The 19,345-nt window shown below is 47.3% G+C and overlaps 1 protein-coding gene across 3 annotated transcripts in view; it reads left to right on the plus strand.

The window, feature by feature from the left end:
• TMEM143 (transmembrane protein 143) overlaps window positions 1-19,345 on the plus strand; it is a 549,762-nt gene that overhangs the window by 203,001 nt on the left and 327,416 nt on the right. For all 3 annotated transcript variants that reach the window (XM_069637349.1, XM_069637346.1, XM_069637350.1), the window contains exon 4: window positions 8,276-8,470. In XM_069637349.1, coding sequence (XP_069493450.1) covers window positions 8,276-8,470 — 195 coding nt within the window. The remainder of the gene's footprint in view (window positions 1-8,275; window positions 8,471-19,345) is intronic.

A 19,345-nucleotide genomic window follows, 5' to 3' on the forward strand; every position in this document is an offset into this window, starting at 1 on the left:
TGCAGCCATAATAAAGGGCAATATAAGCATGTCTTCACATGCAGCAGAACACACATGACCACTTTGCTTCCGTATCCAACATATATAGTACTATTCAATTTATGTTTTAATAAAGGACTTTGCCTGGCCCTAGTCTTCATGCGAATTATAAAGGACAAAGCGAGCATCATTGCACCATCAGGGTATATTGAACAAAACCCAAACATCAAGCCCCCAAACATAGGCCGCAAACAATGTCCAACAGGACTGTCCCGTTCAGACAAACCAGTGCTTGACAACCAGTGTTTGACAAAGGTAGTGATATTCTCAGGCACCAGTTCAATAGGTCAACAACAGGGTTGGGTCGACGATCTGTATAGATCGGGGTAGCCTGGTCATCACCCAGTGGACGATCGCCTGCCCCCAACAAGTAGAGACAATTTCCGAAGTGAGTAGCAAAAAACATCACAGATCCACTTTCAAATTTTCTATTCTTTCGTGTATTGCTTGTCTTGTGATATTTTTTTTAAAGTTATTGATCCATGTAGGCATCGTCCAGGGCAACATATAATCCGGCAGACTGGCTCTCAGTCTCTTCCACTAGTCATCAGGTAATAGCGAGATTTAATGTGTATTGGTATCCGTCTCTAGGAGGGCAGAGGCCCCGCACCCTGGTCTGAAGCATTGTTTTGAGCCTCCATATTATTATGTTACATCCACATGGACACAGCCTCTGGACTTTCAAAGAAATCCGACTTTCCACCGTACAGCACTTTCAGTCTTGCTGGATATGTAAGCTTGTATTTGAGCCCTTTCTGCCAGAGCCTCACATTAACTGGAACAAATCTGTTTCTCTCTTGCTGCACTAGAGGGGTATAATATGGGTAGATAGCGATGTTGGAGTTATCTCTATCTATCTTCCCTCCCTCTCTTGAAAATTGTAGGAGCACTTCCCGGTCCCTAAAATTTAATATTTTAGCAATTACTGGGTGAAGATGCGACCCGGGTGGGGGTCTCTTCTGTAGGAACTGATGGGCCCGCTCTTAACTGAATCCCTGTGACAGTTTCCCATGTCCCACATCCTGTAGGAAAAAATTCTCGATGTAGGTTGTTGGGTCTCTACCTTCAATATCCCCTGTGATCCCCAGTATCCGGACCTTGTTCCGGCGAGAGCGGCCCTCTGCGTCCTCAGCTCTCCGTTCCAGGATGTTATTTCTGGATTCCAGTGACTTCATCCGAGTGACCAGGTCCTCAGTGGTAGTGACAGTGTCTTTCAACAGTGATTCCGTCGTTGTCACCCGTTCAGCGAGTGATCTCACATATTGGCAAAGTAGTTGGACATCCACCTTCACCTCCTCAATTTTGTTCCTCAATTTTGTGTTCGTGGGAGGACCGTAAGGCAGCTATAGCCGCAAGCACTGTATCTTCTTGTGGGACAGGTTTGGGTGTATGAGCTTTGCCCTGCACCGCTCCTATAGCTGGGCACGGCACTGGAGACTTCCCCAAGTTACCAAAATAATCCATAATGGAGCCCTTGTGCTTGTTCTTGGTAGGAGACATAGCCCGTGGCGTAGGCCAGTAGTCGCCGTATATTCAGGTAGTAATAATGAAAGTGCTCAATGTGGGCTGTTTCAGCTGTATTTGAATCGTGTGCTAGCTTCAGGTCGCTCCCATGCAGGGCCCAATCCAGCTGCTAGAGTCTAGGGCTGTCATGATTCCTGCCCCTCATGTCCCCAGCCCTCCAAGATGTCAGGCTGGAGCCAGGCCATGATCACCTACATGGCCCTCAAGGGCCTCTCCATCCCTCCAAAGACCCACTTGGAACCAGACTTGGCGGCTGTGGCACCAGACTCACTCACTCCCATAGGATAACATTGGGGATTGGACTTGTAGTGCATTGATGGGGACAAGATGGATGCCCCCACATATTTCGGTTCCCAGAACTGCATGTGCAGTCTAGTCTTTTGGGTGTGGTTCAGCCCAGAGACACCTGGGATACCCAGAGACTATTTAAGCCACGCCCAGGCTGAGAAACCTGCTTTGTGTTTTCTGCACCTGCAGCGTGACACTCGCAGTATTCGGATCGGTCTCCAGTAGGGCTGCATCTTTCTTCTGCCTGCAAGAACAAGAACACCGTTAGGAACAGCCTTACCTTGCAGCGCTTCTGCCCATCATTCATCGCTCCTTCTGTTCTGCGGGCATCTTCGGCGGTGTCATTCCCATCCCGGCACGCCGCTTCTTAAGGAAAAGGGATCCACGCTGAAAATGTCACGGCACCTAAAAGACACAGTAAAAGAACTCAGTTCAATACAAGTACGAAAGGGGTGCATCGCGCATCGTGCTCTCGCTCACCTTCAGCGCTACTCATCTCAGCAGCATGCCGCCATCCCTGGACGCCGGCCATCATCTAAGGAAAGAAAGGATCGAAGTTAGAGAACTGTTTGGACTCTTGCCAGTGAAGTAACTAGGCAGCAACAAGCCTGCATCAATCAATGCGCCCCTGCGCTGAAAGCAGGACGGAGAGCACACTATCCAAGAAAACAAGGTGAGCTGTGGATCAAAGGGAAGGGTTGGACCCCGGGGAAGAAGGAGTTCAAGCACACAGAGACAATAGGGAGTTAAACTCTACCAATCCTGTGTTTCAGGCCCAGTCTGCAGTCGAATAGCCTCCAGGGAAGGGTTTGAGGTCGTAAGAGGTCAGAACAGGCTGAGTGACGTCCCCATGGATACCAGGTGAGCGTTACAAGGGCGTACTCCAGTGTCTATCTGGCCTATCTCAGCTACTATATCTGGGCGCCGAAAGCAATGTCGAAATCACAGCCTCTCAAATGATGCTCAAGTATAGGTGCGGGGTTGGTTGCTCAGAGGTCCATGCGAGCAGCAGCCCAATGTGCCTCATGCTGCATACACTAATGCCTGTGGCTCATACAGTGTCTGAACATTGGTGTAAAACAAATAGTTTCAGGGGCAGTGTCTGATGATTTTAGGACCACAGTGAGTGCTCGGGAAGTAGAGCGCCGACCTGCGGGAATGTCATGGAATATCCAATCACGGCTGTAATACTGGCACCAGCCCGCACTCGCCACAGCAAGTGTCTCAGTAATATGGTTGGCGTGGGGGCAATTGCAAAAGGCACCGGTGTGTAACAATATATCTGCCGAGGGAAGATGTGGCTCCCAACACGTGTCCGGTACCTCAGCGTTACTCTCTGCTGCTCTGGGATTGGGATACCCAGCCACGTCCTCTTCCCTTTACAATCCAGCCGCAGCCCGTTACCATGGCGGCTCAATGTATTGCGGCTGCAGGCAGGCTTGTGTTGTCCACAGCTCCAGGAGGGCGTGGTTGCGCCATTTCCCAATCCCCCGTAGCTACTGCTATCAGGGCAGCAGTCGGGTGACACAATAAGGCCATTCGGCAATGTCTAATCGAGCACTCTGGTGCCCAGCAGGAGGCTCAATTTGCAGCCCCACCCCCCGCCTCAATAGCTATGCTCGTCTCGCCAGCGTGATCAGGCTCTGTGGTTCTCCCGGCGCCTCTAAGACATGACGCCCGCCATTCTTGGATCCCTTCGGTCAGGTTCCGGTATAAGCACTCCCAATGCATCAAATGTCCATTTTCATTCAGGGAAACGAGCAAACTGCTTGCTGACTCCGTTGTCGAGGCAGGGATCTGTGAGTGTGCTCGTTGTTCAACAAAAAACACTGCGTTCAGGATCAATATAAGGATCTTCGGTCGGTGCTCAAGCAAAATACAGCCTCACTGCATGAGCACCAGGCCATGCCCCTAGTATAAAACTCATACAGAGACCATCCAACCACCCGCCAAGACAGAGACAAACCACGCAGCAAGGACAATGCATTCTGCTACAGGACGTCAAAGCACTGCTGAAAAAGAACGCTATAGAAATCGTCCCGGCAAAACAGGTAAACAAGGCTATCTATTCAACATACTTCCTTACAATGCGCCCTGGAAACACATATGTCAAGCCACAAAAGTTCTGCATGACAAAGCTACAAGAAGTAATCCCGCTGCTAAAATCAGGGGACTACATGGCAACACTTCAATGTTCCCAGCGCACAGAAAATTCCTGCGCTTCAAAATAGCAAATCAACACTGTCTGTTCAAGGTGCTCCCCTTCGGCATAGCCTCAGCTCCAAGGGTATTCACCAAGGTATTGGGAGTAGTGGCACAGCACCTACGCAGAGAATCAATCCCAGTGTACCCTTATCTGGACGACTGGCTGATAACAGGGGAATTTCCTCAAATTTGCAAGCAGAACACCCAAAGAACAATCAATCTTCTGTTCAAAGTGGGGTTTTCAAAACGAGAAAAAAAATCCAGCCTTATCCCAAGCCAAACCAAGCAGTTCCTAGGAGCCATCATAAAGACATCATAGGGGCTACTCTTCTGTCAAACGAAAGAGTACAGAACATACTGCTGCAAATACCTCATTATCTTGCCGGTCACCAAATAACCGTACGCAAAGCAATGCGCCTTTTCGGGATGATGGCTTCATGTATTTTTGTAGTTCCACACGCACGGTTGCGCATGCGCCCAATGCAGGAGTGGTCAGCAAAACAGTTGTCTCAGGCAAGCGGTCAGTGGGACGATCTAGTGGTTGTTTCGCTAACCCTAGTACAAGCACTTCGCTGGTGGTCAAAGGAAAAAGTTAAAGGGGAAACCCTTTCACAATCCTCCAGTCCAAGCGATTCTTACAACAGCCGCCTCACTCTCGGATGGGGAGCCCATTACCTTCACCACACAGCGCATGACCTGTGGACACAGATCACAGCCCAGAACCACATCAACTGGAACTACTAGCAGTACTCAAAGCTCTATAAGCTTTCCAGCTGCATCTAACAGGACAAACAGTGCAAGTCCTCACAGAGAGCACCACTGCCATGTTTTACATGAACAAGCATGGAGGCAAACACTCTTCAAGTCTGTCTATGCTATCCCAAAAAATGTGGAAGTGGGCACTCAAGCGATGTTCCTAGTGTCTGAACACTTTGCAAGGGAACTCAATGCTCTGGCAGACACTCAGCAGAAATCCTCTACTCGAGGAACACAAGTGGCAACTCAACAGAGGAATTCTAGACAAAGTCTTCTCCCTCTGGGGTTATCCTCCTTTAGACTTGTTCGCCACAAACCTAAACGTACAATGCCAAGACAACGCATCCAGGTTTCCCCAGCCCAGATCCAAGGGGAACGCTCTGTGGAAGAGCTGGTCAATGAAATTTGCTTACGCCTTTCCACCAACATCACTCCTGAGCAGGATAGTGCACAAGATGTACCAGGAACAAGCTACTCTAATCCTGGTTGCTCCTATGTGGGCGAGGCAACCCTGGTTTCCACATTTGCTCAAACTGCCTATGTGCGAACCAATCAAACTCCTGTGCCCCTACAACATGCACGGGGGGACAACATTCCACCCACATCCTCCGTCTATGAACTTTGCTGCCTGGCTCCTGAAGTCATACAGTTTGGACACCTAAAATTACTTCAAAGGTGTATGGCTATCCTCAAGGAGGCACGCAAACCTAACACTAGGCACTGATACTTCAACAAATGGAAAAGATTTGTAATATGGTGCCGATCAAAAGATGTAAACCCTATTGAATGTACCCCATCACACATTCTTCATTACATGCTCCACTTACTAGACTCTGGCCTAGTATTTAACTCCATCAAGGTTCACCTAGTGGCTCTGTCCGCGTACATCACTTCACAAAACAAGGTGTCCTGGTGGAAAGTCCCTGTGGTTAAGGCTTTCGTGGAGGGAGTAAAGAGACTTTAACCCCCTTTTCCGATCCCCCTCCAGGTCTCCAGGTTAGGATCTTAATGTTGTGCTCACAGAGCTCATGGGTCCACCCTTCAAGCCTATGCACAAATCCAGCCTCAAACATCTAACATAAAAACAGCTTTCCTAGTAGCCATCACCTCAATAAGGCAGGTTAGTGAGCTACAATCATTGTCAGTGCAAGACCCTTTCTTTGTTATCAACATAGAACACACCATAGGTTTTCACCTAAATTCATATCCAAGTTCCATGTTAACCAATTCATTCAAATACCCTCTTTCTTTCTTAATCTATCCAACTTAGCTGAGGGAAACCTCTATACACTGTGTGTAAGGAGGGCAGTTTTGTACTAGGTAAACAAGATAAACTGATCAGTTGTTTATCTTCATATGCCTGGCAGGGAGGGTGATCACAGTTCAAAGAACGCCATCTCTAGATGGATAGTGAAATGCATAAAGCTCTGCTATTCCCTATCAAAGTAAATCCTGCCTTTCACACCAAGAGCTCACTCTACCAGCAGGAGCTACTTTGGCATTTATTGCAAACGTCCCTCTAGACGCCATTTGCAAAGCAACTAACTACATGGAGTTCCATACATACCTTTACTCAGCATTGCTGCATTGACACACATTCTAAAGCAGATTGACAGGTGGGACGGTGCTAAAACATCTATTTTCTACCGTACCTTATCAAAACCCACCTGCTTCTCCAGATACTGCTCGCTAGTCTATGCATAGCATGTGATCCACAAGCCTCTGAAGGGATACATTACTCACCATAATCGTATTTCTGATGCTTGTATCTGCTAGGATTCACATGCGCCCACTCTCCCCCCCCCCCCCCCTCCCTCTTGGAGTATAAGGTACATAGATGTTTTTCTGGCTTCATCTCTTTTTATCTGCTTTATTATATCTGTACTCGCGCTAGACTTCATGCTACCTCATGTCAGAAACAAAACAATCTGAGGGACCTCGACGTGTGAAGGACCATGCGTACAGTGGATGTCACACTAGGGATAGTATTACTGACACGCGCTGTTGACGTCCCTTTTCGAGTTTCTAAAACAAATTATGTACTACTCCGTGACTACCACTAGCTGTCGGCCGATGCATAGCATGTGAATCTCAGCAGATGCAAGCATCAGAAATACGATTACAGTGAGTGATGTATGCCATATATTGCGTGTTACGTATCGACCGCAGTGCTGTGAAGTGATCTGTCCTTGAGGCAGGAAAAATAGATGAAATGCGTAAGTGGCGCGAAAGTGCGCAGGCGAGTGCCGGAACAATGGGTCCTGACGCGTCTTGCCTCCGGACTTCTGTGGAACCTGCCCCCTACCTCCACAATGAAGCGCCAGAGTGTGAGGCCCTGTCACACTTCAGAACGGAAAAGTGTTGCGGATAACGTTCCACCTTGCTGCTGTGCGCTTCCTAATCTATAGTAGCTGAGCGTGCAAACTCTAGGATAGTACTAAACACATTCAGTGTCATACACATGTAACATCAATGAATAAGGAAGACAGCACTTATCTGCTGCTCGAGCAGCAAAAGAGGAGCCGTCAGCCAGGGGAGGTCTAACCTCAGGTGGACTAGAATTGGATGGCAGGGTCACATGGACCTTTTCACTCCGAGTTAAAACTACAACAAAAAGAAATGTCTGGATGTTGTTGTTTTTTCCTTGTATTGTGTTGTTTTGACAGTTGTTTTAAAAGCTGCTCTAGAAGTAAAGAGTAGATTTGAGCATAATCCGATCCTTCAGTCTTGGCAAAGAATTAGCAACCATCCAAAGCCACAATAAGATCAAAAGGAATTGTTGAATGCTTCAAGCGAGGTGTAACGGGCAGAAAGGAGGAAATTACACTACCCCTGTAGGCCTTAACTGGAGTGTTGGGGTTAGTTCTGAAAATATGTACAGTATTGTGTCTAATTTTGGTTGCAATGGGTGGCAATAGCTTGACGAATATGTTTAGTACTTGGAGCATCTGGAGTATCCCCAAATTTGGAATCCTCATTCAGAGTATTTTGTACCGTTTTATAGGCCTAATTTCCGAAAGGACAAGGAACGATTGGGGACAGCCTAGAAAATGATGAATATCATGATTCAGTAGTTAACAACATCTCTGTAACGCAAGACCTACATATTTATTTCTTTTGTGCATAGATTGCACGAAGGAAGGGTCTATGATATACTAATTCAAGTGCTTTAAAGAAATAAACATGTTGCAAGAGGTTGCATGTCTCTTGAAGACTTTTTTGTCTCTGGGTGGTCTAATATCTGTCTTTATCCCTTTGGATGTGTGGCTTAAACCCTGCCCTCTTGTGCCCATCCCGGTTAATAAGCAACATCACTTTGATACCTGAATTCAAGCCTCATTGACCTGCCAGTCTCAGCACGGTAATGAACTGTGCACTCCAGCTTTTTGTGGCGAGCCCCATCTATGCTGTTTGCCAATTAGTTCTTCTTTCTACTCCTTCGGGGGTCGTCTTTCCTCTGCAGGAACTGTATGATCCCATTAATCCAGACCGTGAAACACTGCAAGACATCCACCTGGCAGACTCTCAACGTTTGGATCATGAGCGGCAGGTGTTGGAGGAGCTGCAGCCCATCTTGGACCAGGCCAACTTCAACAACCTGTCGGAGGATGCGCTGGCCTATGCCCTCATTGTGCATCACCCTGGGGACGGCGTGCAGGTACAGGCACTTGGCATATAGCACTATCCAAAGGATACGTTGAGCTTTTTTTGTTTTTTATGTGTGTGTGATATAGGTTTTTTTTGCATTCAGGGGATTGCTATAATGCATTGTTTTTTGTTTTTAAATGTTAAAATAATCCATGCCATATAGCGAATGGCAATAGAGACAATATGTAAATCAGCCCCCAAAATGAGCCCTTAAATTGACCCCTGCGGGGATTGATTTTAGAATGTCTTTGCATTGCAGCACACATTAGAAGGTAGCATAATAGATTACTGAAATACTGACATTATTCCATTCAGGGCACATCCTGTCTGAAATGAAATGGATGGCCCCATTTTATTGCCTCACTGCGCCCAAGAAATTGGAATAGGACAAAAAGTCTGTATCAAATTTACCGACCCCACCAAGAGACCAAAAACACGCACCACGAAAAGTTCTAACTACCAAAAGTTCAAGCTTTTTGTGGTATGTGTTTAGGTGTTTCAGCGGGGGTCGGTATGGGCCCTGGTGGGTGTCCCCGCAACATCCCACTCACTACAGTGTGTCTACACAGTTGTGTCTGAAGTAAAGGTAAGTACGGGGTGGGGGTGTAAGTCAGTGTGTGTGTATGGGTGTCAGTTTGAATCTGTGTGATTTTAAAGGATGTCCGCATGAGAAATGTACGAACATTTCGGTGTTGCGTACATTTCCCATGCAGACTTTTCCATTGCGGACCATTCCGCGACAGTAAAATCACGCAGATCCTTGTAAATTACATATTTCTTATTTAGGGGTCTTAGTTGTCTTTCTCTGTCCCACTCTCGGCACATGTGTATGTGCGCAGGTGTTAAAGAGCTTGTGGTGGGGCTTACACATCTTGTTAATTTGTTAAATAGTTTTCGGGGAAATCCTTGCGGCCGACCAGGGTTTCAGATTGGAAAGCTGTGACGAAGTGGAACCCTCATTTTGAACTCTGAGGGGCAGTGTGGTCCAGCCATGCCCATCCACTGTCTGAAGTGCTACCTGGAGGATGTATTTGGGGGATCTCTCCGGGCCCCTGCATGCGTCCTGGATTTCTAGTTCATGTAAGATCGGGGGTTGCTGCTGTTTGGCATATACCCCATAGCCAGTATGCTAGAAAGAGTAATGAGGGCGCAGCTGCATTTGACACACACAATCCCCAATGTGACAGTCTTTGTCCATCCGCTTCCCACTCTTAATGAGGCAGCCCTAATTCTGAGGAGCAAAAGTAGCATCTCAAAAGGAATTCCCATACAGAAATGCACCCTGAGATGGCAGTCCTTTGCCCGCTCACCTCTCTTGATAATGCTATGACCGAGAGTCTGAAAGTTGTAGTAGTTCCCCCAAGGAGATTGCCACACAAACGTATTTCTCAACATGTCAGACCTCCTCATACACTACTTTCCCAACAGGTAATGAGACAATTGCAAGTTTAATGAATAACTGTAGCAACCCTAAACAGATGGTAGCAAGTTCTGGGGGGTTTCGCTAGCGGGAACAGACTACACTTGAAAGGAGAAAATGTGCTTCATTGCTCCTGCTCACTTCCTAACGGAAGCCAGACCTCACTGCCAGCAGACACCATAGAGCCTTCGGCTCCCGCTGTGGAAAGACAGCATGACTTCTTTCTGACTTTAAGGTAGCGGTGTAACTTTTATGGCCCTCGCTCACCACTGCACAGCACACCGTTAAGCCTTACTATGAACAGGGAAGTAGGAACAAGGACAAAACACAAGTGTAATCAAATAATGCATTAGAAGAAACACTAGGAAATTCATGTATATGGATGAATCCTGCTATTAATAACAAGCAATTGAACTAGAGATCATGGCAAGCTGCTGCCATCTGGAAACAAAGTTCTAGATGAGAGCTGGCTAGTGGAGTTTGGCTTTCTGCACTTCAAATACAAACTCTGTAACTCTGAAATGACGAGGTATCATAAACTAGCGGAGTGATTCCCTCCATCCTTTCTCCTCTAAATACAACTAGCCATAATCCCCCTGACCTATAGACCAGTTTACAGAAACAACCACTCTCAGCATCAATGATTTATAGATGGCTTTCATGCGATCCTGTCTCTGGCATAACCAGGCCTGAACAAAAAGCACGGGAGGTTTGGATAGGACAAATAATTACAGAGGAGGACTGGATGAGGATTTGCAGAAATACTGTAAAATTTAAAGCAGATTCGGGCCTACGTTATACTCAACAGAGGACTGTTCATGGTTTATACTGGTCAAAGTGGAAGATGAAGAAATGCAAACATCTGCTTCATGTTGGTCGTGTAAACAGGAAATAGGCACATGCGTGCACATGTTCACGTCCTGTGATTTATTTTCAAATTTGTTTATTGCCATTTATTATTTAACACATTTGCAGGACAGCATATATGTCCAAGGTTTACGGATAATGAGCATTACTGAGAAAAACAATAACAAACGAACGATACAACATTAACTTTCTCCCAAAGATTTGCGTTTTGAGCAGATGCCGCCCAGTGGGCCGGGGGGGAGGGGTTCTAGGTGGTTTGGAGAGGGGGGGGGGGGAAAGGGGGGAAGCAGCATGAGGGCTTGCGAGCTCTAGTTACAGGACTGTTTTACAGTGGACACATACCAGTTCATTGGGGCTTGTCATCTGAGGGGTAAACTGTGATAAGATTGCCCAGTATTGCCATGATGTTCTTCATCAATTGGATATGATATCTCATTCTACATTACTGCGTTCTTTACTGTTTTGTATATTGGATCCTTTGCCAACAAATCTGGGTTTATCTACTAGTGTTAAGAATTGGTTATACAATTAACTGTAGCAAAAAAGCATATACTAAAAGAAACAGAAAAACAGTGAGAGACCGAGATGTGAGGATTGGATTCTGAGAATTAATACTGTCTGCTAAAGAAAAGGTGCCTTACACTAAGAAACAAATGTTAGATGAGTGCCAGCTTGTATGGGAATCCTTTAATGCATTGTACATTGTTAGGACAGTTTTTTTGAAGTCCTACCCAACTTCATCAAAACCATACAACTGAGACAGTACAAGACTCCACTTAGTATATGGCTGTACCACCTGAGTATATGGTAATGTAGACAGAGCAGCCAGGCTAATCTTAGGAGTTAGAGAGGGCTATAGGAAAGTACACTGAACCTGTAGTACACCAAGGATTCAATAGGAACACTGACAACCAGAAGTATTATAAAAAGTAAAGGTTTATTATAAATACAAGTAGGCCAAATACAAGTCTTGGGGTAAGTACTGGTGATAGAGCAATAAACACATTATAAAAACACACCACTAGGCTTTAAAGTACACAGGTCAAAGCACAGACCTTGTTTAGAAAATGAAGTCATTCTAGGGAAGTCAGACCTTATCATACGCATTTAGTATAGGTGGCACTCAGTTAAGGAATCACATAATCAACCAACCCTGTTGCCAGGATACTTTCCTGAATAGTGGAACAGAGATTCAAGTAACAGTATATACCCATAACTACATTTATGAGAACACACAGTTATACTAGGTGAGTAAGACATTTTTGTGTAATATACAATTACAGTTGCTTTTCAGCTCAGTGGAGCACAGTCTGACATAAGCAAGAACTCTTTACACTAACTTAGGATTGCACCAGGCAAACCAAGGTCGTCGGCTACACCTAAAGAACACTTTTCAAGAATGGCACACAGCAACTTAAAGGTATGTATAGACCTAAGACTGTTTTAGCATCTGTATAACACAGACCGGGGAAAGCAAAACACAATGTTACATTTTATGAATGAATCAAGGTTATTCTAAGTAGGTAAAACCTACGGCAGAAACGTTCACACCAAACAAGGTACAAACAGTGTGTCAATGCATGCAACTGCTCGGAACAATGGCGTCATGCATACCCCTAGTGCCGCACTACAGACTCCATATGAGACTGCTACAAGAGTTCTTGGCAGTGAACTGATCCCAGGTAACCGGATCATGGGGGGACAAAGTACATATTCCTCCCAAGCTGTGCTTGCAGCTTCAATGATGGGCAAACAAGGCCAATGTCCGTAGAGGGAAAACGTTCCAGGACCCAACACACGACAAAACACTGGTGACGGACGCATCTCACCATGCGTGGGTCCTCACGTGGATCAACCGCATGTCAGGGGGCTATGGACACCCCGGGAGACGTCCTTACATACAAATGTGCTCGAACTCAGAGCGGTCGGTGGCCGCTCAAATCATTCCTCCAAATACTGAAAAAACAGACAGTCAAAGTTCTCACAGATGTATTATCTGCGAGAGCAAGGAGGGACGAGATCCAGGACATTGTCTAAGGAAGCACAACTGTCCTGGTGCTGGGCCATTACCCATGGAATCAGCATTCCACCGTTCTATTTTCCGGGAACGCAGAATCAAAAGGCGGACAGCCTCAGCAGGCGGGTGTCTGAAAGTCACGAATGGGAGCTCAACTCCTCGACGCCGCAGTCACTGTTACAGTGTTGAGGCAGCCAACAGTAGACCGGTTTGCCATGATCCACAACAAAAAGTGTGCCAGGCATGGCAGCAGGATTCCCCAAAAGGGCTCAATGGGAAACGCATTTGCTTTTCCATGGGACAGCCTCTTCGCATACGCGTTCCTTCCGTTCCCAATCCTGTGCAGAACAATACAGACGAACAAGCGGCAACCTGCAAGGTGATCCTCATTGTGCCAAACTGGCCCTGCCAGACCTGGTACTCGATGTGGGCCAGCTCTCCAGGCACAAACCCATCCGACTCAGCGGACGCCCAGACCTCATCACCTAGGGCAGAGGGAAAATTCAACACCATGACCTGCAATCACTCTACCTGACGGTATGGCTCCTGACTTTGCGGAATTCGGTGGCCTAAAGATATTGCATGAGTGTAGAGGAATTCTGGCAGTGGCAAGAGCCCCCGCCACCAACCAGTCATGCTGCCTAAAGTGGAGATGATTTTGCAAGTGGTGCAAAACCCAACGCGGGGAACACCAGGAGAGGCTTAACCCATTCCGGGTGACACCGGAGGACGTATTACCATACCTGCTCGAGCTACCCAAACAGGGCCTCGCCCACAACTCCATTAAAGTGCATTTGGAAGCCATCTCTAGGTACACGAGGTGGGAGAAAGGTGTTGCCCCTCTATGGCCGCAGGCTCATAAAGCATTTCCTCAAAGCCCTGTTTAGCCTTTTCCCACCAGTGAAACAGATATCGCCAGAATGGAGCGTTAATACTCTACTCTTAGGGCTCATGAAGAAACAGTTTGAAGCCATGGCCTCAACATCACTAAAATATCTGTTGTGGAAAGTGGCATTGCTAGTGGTGATTACACCAGCAAGGAGGGTTTCGGAGCTACACTCCCTCGCAGTTAACCAACCCTATCTGCGTTTCCAAAAAGACAGGGTGCTCCTCATAACAAACCCATGATTAATTCCCAAAGTCCCCACAGACTTTCACAAGAGCTCCACAATAGTCTTACCAGTTTTCTTTAGCAAGCCATCGTCCCTGGCAGAGGTGGCGTTGCACTCTCTTGACCTCAAGCGTGCGTTAAAGTACTACATTGACAGGACCAGTCCTTCCGGAAGTTGACGCAGCTCGTCATATCGTATGGTCCAACGAATAAAGGCAATGCACTCCAATAAAAGCATAGAGAGGTGGATCTCGTCTCGCATTGCTTTCTGTCACAGATCAGCAGGAAAGCCCCTCGAGGCGCCTCTACATGCATACTCAACAAGAGCAACAGTGACCTCGGCGGCATGGTGGTCAGGAGCACCGATCACAGACCTCTGCCGTGCGGCTACCTGGTCAGTGCCACATACTTTCACAAAGCACTACTACCTGGAGAGGCAGCATGCTGAGGAGGTATGAGCAGGGAGAGCAGTCCTACAGCACATGTTCCAATAAGGTATGAGCCTATACATTTGCTGTAAGGAAATGTTGTGGTTTTTACCTTTATGCACCGCCATCTTCTGTGTACTGCTACATAATCTATTCACAGCATGTGAATCTATGAAATATCCAATGCTGGAGAAGCAGAATGTTTCTTACCTGTAACTCCTGTTCTCCTGCATTGATATCTTTCATAGATTCACATGAGCCCTCCTTCCACCCCATCACGTAAAACCACATACACCCTAGAGGCATCTATCGCCACGTGTCAGATTCTGAGGGGAAGAGGAAGAGGAGCTTCTAGTGCAGGACTACTGGAGGTCCCATTGGTAGGAACCAAAATCAACCATAACAAGGGTGTTAGGCTACAAAATGTAGGTTCTTCTTGCCTGTAGGAAGGGGAATCAAAAGGTAACCGAGGATTGCCAGCCTGACGATGGGGAATATTCACAGCATGTGAATCTATGAAAGATAGCAATGCTGGAGAACAGGAGCTACAGGTAAGAATCGTTCCCCTTCTTCATCATAGCATTCTTGAGGTGTGAGGAGAATAGTTTTAATTTTTAATATAACCAAAAACAGGATTGCAGTTGATGCTTGATGTTGGGCTGAGGGGTATATGATTCCCAACATTGGAGAAATTCTTCAGGTCAGACAGGAGGTAGGATTGAAGGGTTGAAATGCCGAAATGCATAGGCATAAATTAACTCCAGCGCGTGACCTCTTAAATGTGAGTGCTGTAAGAATTTTGAAATCTAGAGCTTTGTTTACATCCAAAATTTCTTTGTTTCTGTTTTAAGAAGTATCTATGATCCATAGATTAGTTGCCTATTCTGAGGACGGAATTGAATGGTAGAAATAAGTGGATTGAGCATTGCAGAGAACTGATCTACAAACACTGTCCCAAAAAGGGAGCTCCCAAACAAGATGATGTATAAGAAAAGGGACACTCTAACTGGGAACCACAAAGGGATTTGTGGTGAAAGTAGGTTCAAATGGGCTCAAATGTTTTGCATTGTAAGTGATTGGGGCAAAACAAAAGAGGTGATGGCTGAAGGTTTAGAATTAATCTTAAAATACAAAAAAGGTAGCAGGCGCCCCTTTCTCAAAAGAAAACGACATAACCTGTTCAGTGGTTATTAACCACTTTGAGAGTTTGCAGCCATCTGCTTTTTGCTCACTGTACCTTTCACAGATGGGAAATATACATTTGCATATCAGTGTTTATCCCGCCCACATGGGCAGTCCAGCACCGAAATGCTATGGCAATTCCCTTCTGAACAAGAGTACCAACAGCAACCCCATACACATGTTTCAGCCTTGTTGGGCCTCATCAGTGAGGTGGAGCTGTGCCTCTCTGAGAATTAATCTTAACCCCTGGCATTGCTCTGGGCAGCCCCCCAAACCGCCGTTCTTCTCCTGTCACCCCATTACAAAAGGGGAAAGAACATATGCCAATCAGCCTTGGTGGTCACCTTATCCAAGGCGCTAGTCCCTAATAAGCCAGTAGGGCATACCAAATTGCCCGGACATGCTAAACCCTCACCGCAGGCCACAACCTCGCTGACGGCATCACCATGACCGCGTCAAAGGGGCAAACATCGTCAACGGATTCATCTACAGGACATAAACAGGCTTCAAGGGATAACACTCGAAGATGACCAGCACGTCCATGAAGGGTAAATCCCTGTCATCGACACTGCCGTCAACGGTAAAGCAAAAGAAGCCTCAGGTGGAGGATACCACCCGCAACCTACAGAAGTTGTCTCGGTTAAATGTAACACGCCAACAGCGGCCCTACTACTAGACAGGCTGCAAGAGCAGGTCGGGCCCTCACCAGTTTCGCCAATCACATATTCTGAGGTCACTCCAGAGGATATGTTGCAACCCCAGATTGATATAGATTTCGAGACACAACAAATGCAATTCTTAGACTCTGAGGAATCTGTAATAATGCAGGAGTAACGGGAAGCTATAAGATTCCCAGACAGCCTGCCACTCCAGGAAGACATATTCCTGTTGGCGACCAATCAGGCTACCACCTGTATCGACCAGGTCTTGAGGCAGCCCTCCATCCTACTCCAGAACCAAGTCACTTGGGCACACACCAGGTGGAGTTGTGGCCCCTATTGCCCGATCCACAAGCTTTGCTATCATTACAAGTTATCTCCTCACTGCAGAGTGTGATTACGCAGCTGGATGCCGATTTAATGAAACCAGTGCTACCCGCACTACAACCACCTATCCCACCTCCTCCTCTGCCATGCTCACCTTCGCCACCGAGTTCTAGGTCAAGGTCTATTGCCAGGTCTGCAACACGCTTCCTCTGGGACCGATAACAGTCCAAGTCTGCATCACGCTCACCATCAAGACCCTGCCCGGAGTCAAGGGGTAGGAACAACTCACCTAGACTACTTGCATCTCCTCGGCCGAGACATCAAACGCTCTTGCTTCCTCCACTGGCCGCGCAAGAAGAAGGTGCACTAGACACTGATGGGGATGACCCTCATGACACATCATCAACCTCCACACATACGCCCCAACGGGACGACTGGGACATCGACTCACTGCAAGACAACCCACCAGAGGAAGACACTCCAAAGCCCTTCCCCCGGATGACATCTCAGGATTCTACACTATGGCCCCAAGGGTCTGCCATGAATTTGACCTCCTGACCTCCAACGAGTAGAAAGAATGTTTTTTGTTTGACCACATGGGGGAAAAGGAGGAAGGCGGTAGTGTCCATACCAATCCTCAATCATGTATGGCAGGCAAGCCTGAAGGTCCTGGAACATCCGTTTACAGCAACAGTGGTGAAGGGACAACTAGATAAAAAATAAAACCCCTCCGGACTCCATGCCAAATTGTCTTACCTCACAACCATCTCCAGAATCAGTGGTGTCAGCGACTGAGTGCTGAAAAGCCAATTCAGAGAAGCAAAAATGTGCGGTACCAGCTGATAACGAGACAAGCAAACAGGTCGCATTCTGCAAGAAAGTTCTGGGGATAGCAGTGACCAGCGACCACCATAAAGGCGGACAATTCCCTCGCTATCATCGCCTGCTATGATCGGGAAATGTGGCACAAACTGGCACCCAAACTCAAAACATCTTCCGGAGGACTACAGAAAAGCGAGGGCAATCCTCAAAGAGGGTGAGGAGGATCCAAACACAGCATAAACATGGCAGTGGACCTCGCTGAAACAGGGTTCAAGCAAGTGGGCAATGGGGTTCTAAGGCGCCAGGCGTGGCTCAAGTGCATCGATTTTCACACCGACATCCACCACTAGGTAGTGGACATGGCATTTGAAGGGGAGAATCTCTTAGGCTCTAAAATAGACCAGGCCCTCAAGGCCATAATGGCAGACACTGACACACTCCACTCTCTAACACCTTTGCAACACCGCCAGTCCTTTTGGCGCTTCAGAGGAGCCTCAGGAAGAGAGGTTACGTCCACCTCAAACAGAGGTAGCAGACCGTACACTAGGGGTTCATCGTATTATTCCCAAGGGGATAAAAGATCATACCAGGGATCTAGGTACTTTCGCAACGGTGGAAACAGCCATCCGGCTCCCAAAGGGGAGAACAGGGGAAGGCACAACAGTAACTATCCACCAAAGCACAGTCAGGTTGGGGGGCGGGGGGACGTCTCGCAGGACGCCCACAATTGGAGACACATAACATCAGACAAGTGGGTTCTAGAATTCACAAGGCTATCCTCCAAAGCCCCCCACTCCCCAAGTCACCCCCCAAGTTACCAGCCTCTGGCACACAAGAAAGTGTTGTTGAAGGAAGTGCAACACATGCTATGAGATTTAGAGGAAAGGAAGCTTTCTCCCGATACTTCGTTGTCTGCAAGCCAGACGGCAAGTGGCGGCCCATTTTGGATCTGTGAAAACTAAACAAATTTATAAAAAGACAAAAATGTTCCATGGTAACCTTACAGCAAGTAATAAAAGCAGTCCAGCACCACGATTACCACGATTATCTAGAGTCTGTGGAGGTCTGGGATGCATATTTCCACATCCCCATCCACCCAAGACACAGGAAATATGTACGCTTTCTGGTCAACGATACCCACTACCAGTTTCGGGTGCTGCCATTCAGCCTGAAATCAGCACCTCGCATGTTCACCAAGTGCCTTGCACCAGTCGCCGCCAGCCTCCGCAAAGGCCACAACGCGTACCCCTATCTGGATGACTAACTGGTGCAGGCATGCCAGGGCAAATGCAGAGCAGTTCACAACAGAGCCCGTCCGACGCCAACAAGAATTCCTTATGACAAATTGGTCCCGGGATCCTCGAGGGGACAAGGTGCAAATCTCTACTAAGTGGACACAATGGCTCCAGTGGTGGACTGACAGGACCAACATCAACAGAGGAAAGCCGTTCCAACAGCCAGAAAGCAGGGAGGGACAAGGTCCAAGACCGTGTCACAGGAGGTGCAATGCATCTGGCATGGGGTATTACCCACAACATAACTTTACCAGTGTTCCACCCCCCATGGGTCCAAAATCAGACAGCGGACAGCCTCAGCAGCCTAGTGTCCCAAAGCCATGAATGAAACTCAGCCTCGACACTCTAAAGCTGCTTTTCCAATGGTAGTGCCGCCCATCAGTGGACCTGTTTGCCACAATGTACAACAAAAACGGCGACATGTACGCCAGCAGAAACCTGCAACAGGGAACAATGAGGGAACGCGTTCTCCTTCCAGTGGAACGGCCTATTCGCATATGCCACCCCCTTCCTAGTGCTACGCTGGTCAGTGCAGATGATTATGACGCACCCATGCAAGGTAATATTCATCGCTTCAGACTGGCCTCGCCAGACTTGGTACTCTGATCTCATGCAGCTCTCAGCAGACCGACTGATTCGACTCCACAATTACCCTAATATCATTTCAAAGGACATGGGGAGAGTCTTACATCACGACCCACAGTCCATGTGCCTTACAGCGTGGCTCCGGAATTCGCAGATTTTGGAAATCTGACAA

Source organism: Ambystoma mexicanum, chromosome 1q (assembly GCF_040938575.1).
Source record: "Ambystoma mexicanum isolate Mex_15411 chromosome 1q, UKY_AmexF1_1, whole genome shotgun sequence".
NCBI classification, from domain to species: Eukaryota; Metazoa; Chordata; class Amphibia; order Caudata; family Ambystomatidae; genus Ambystoma; species Ambystoma mexicanum.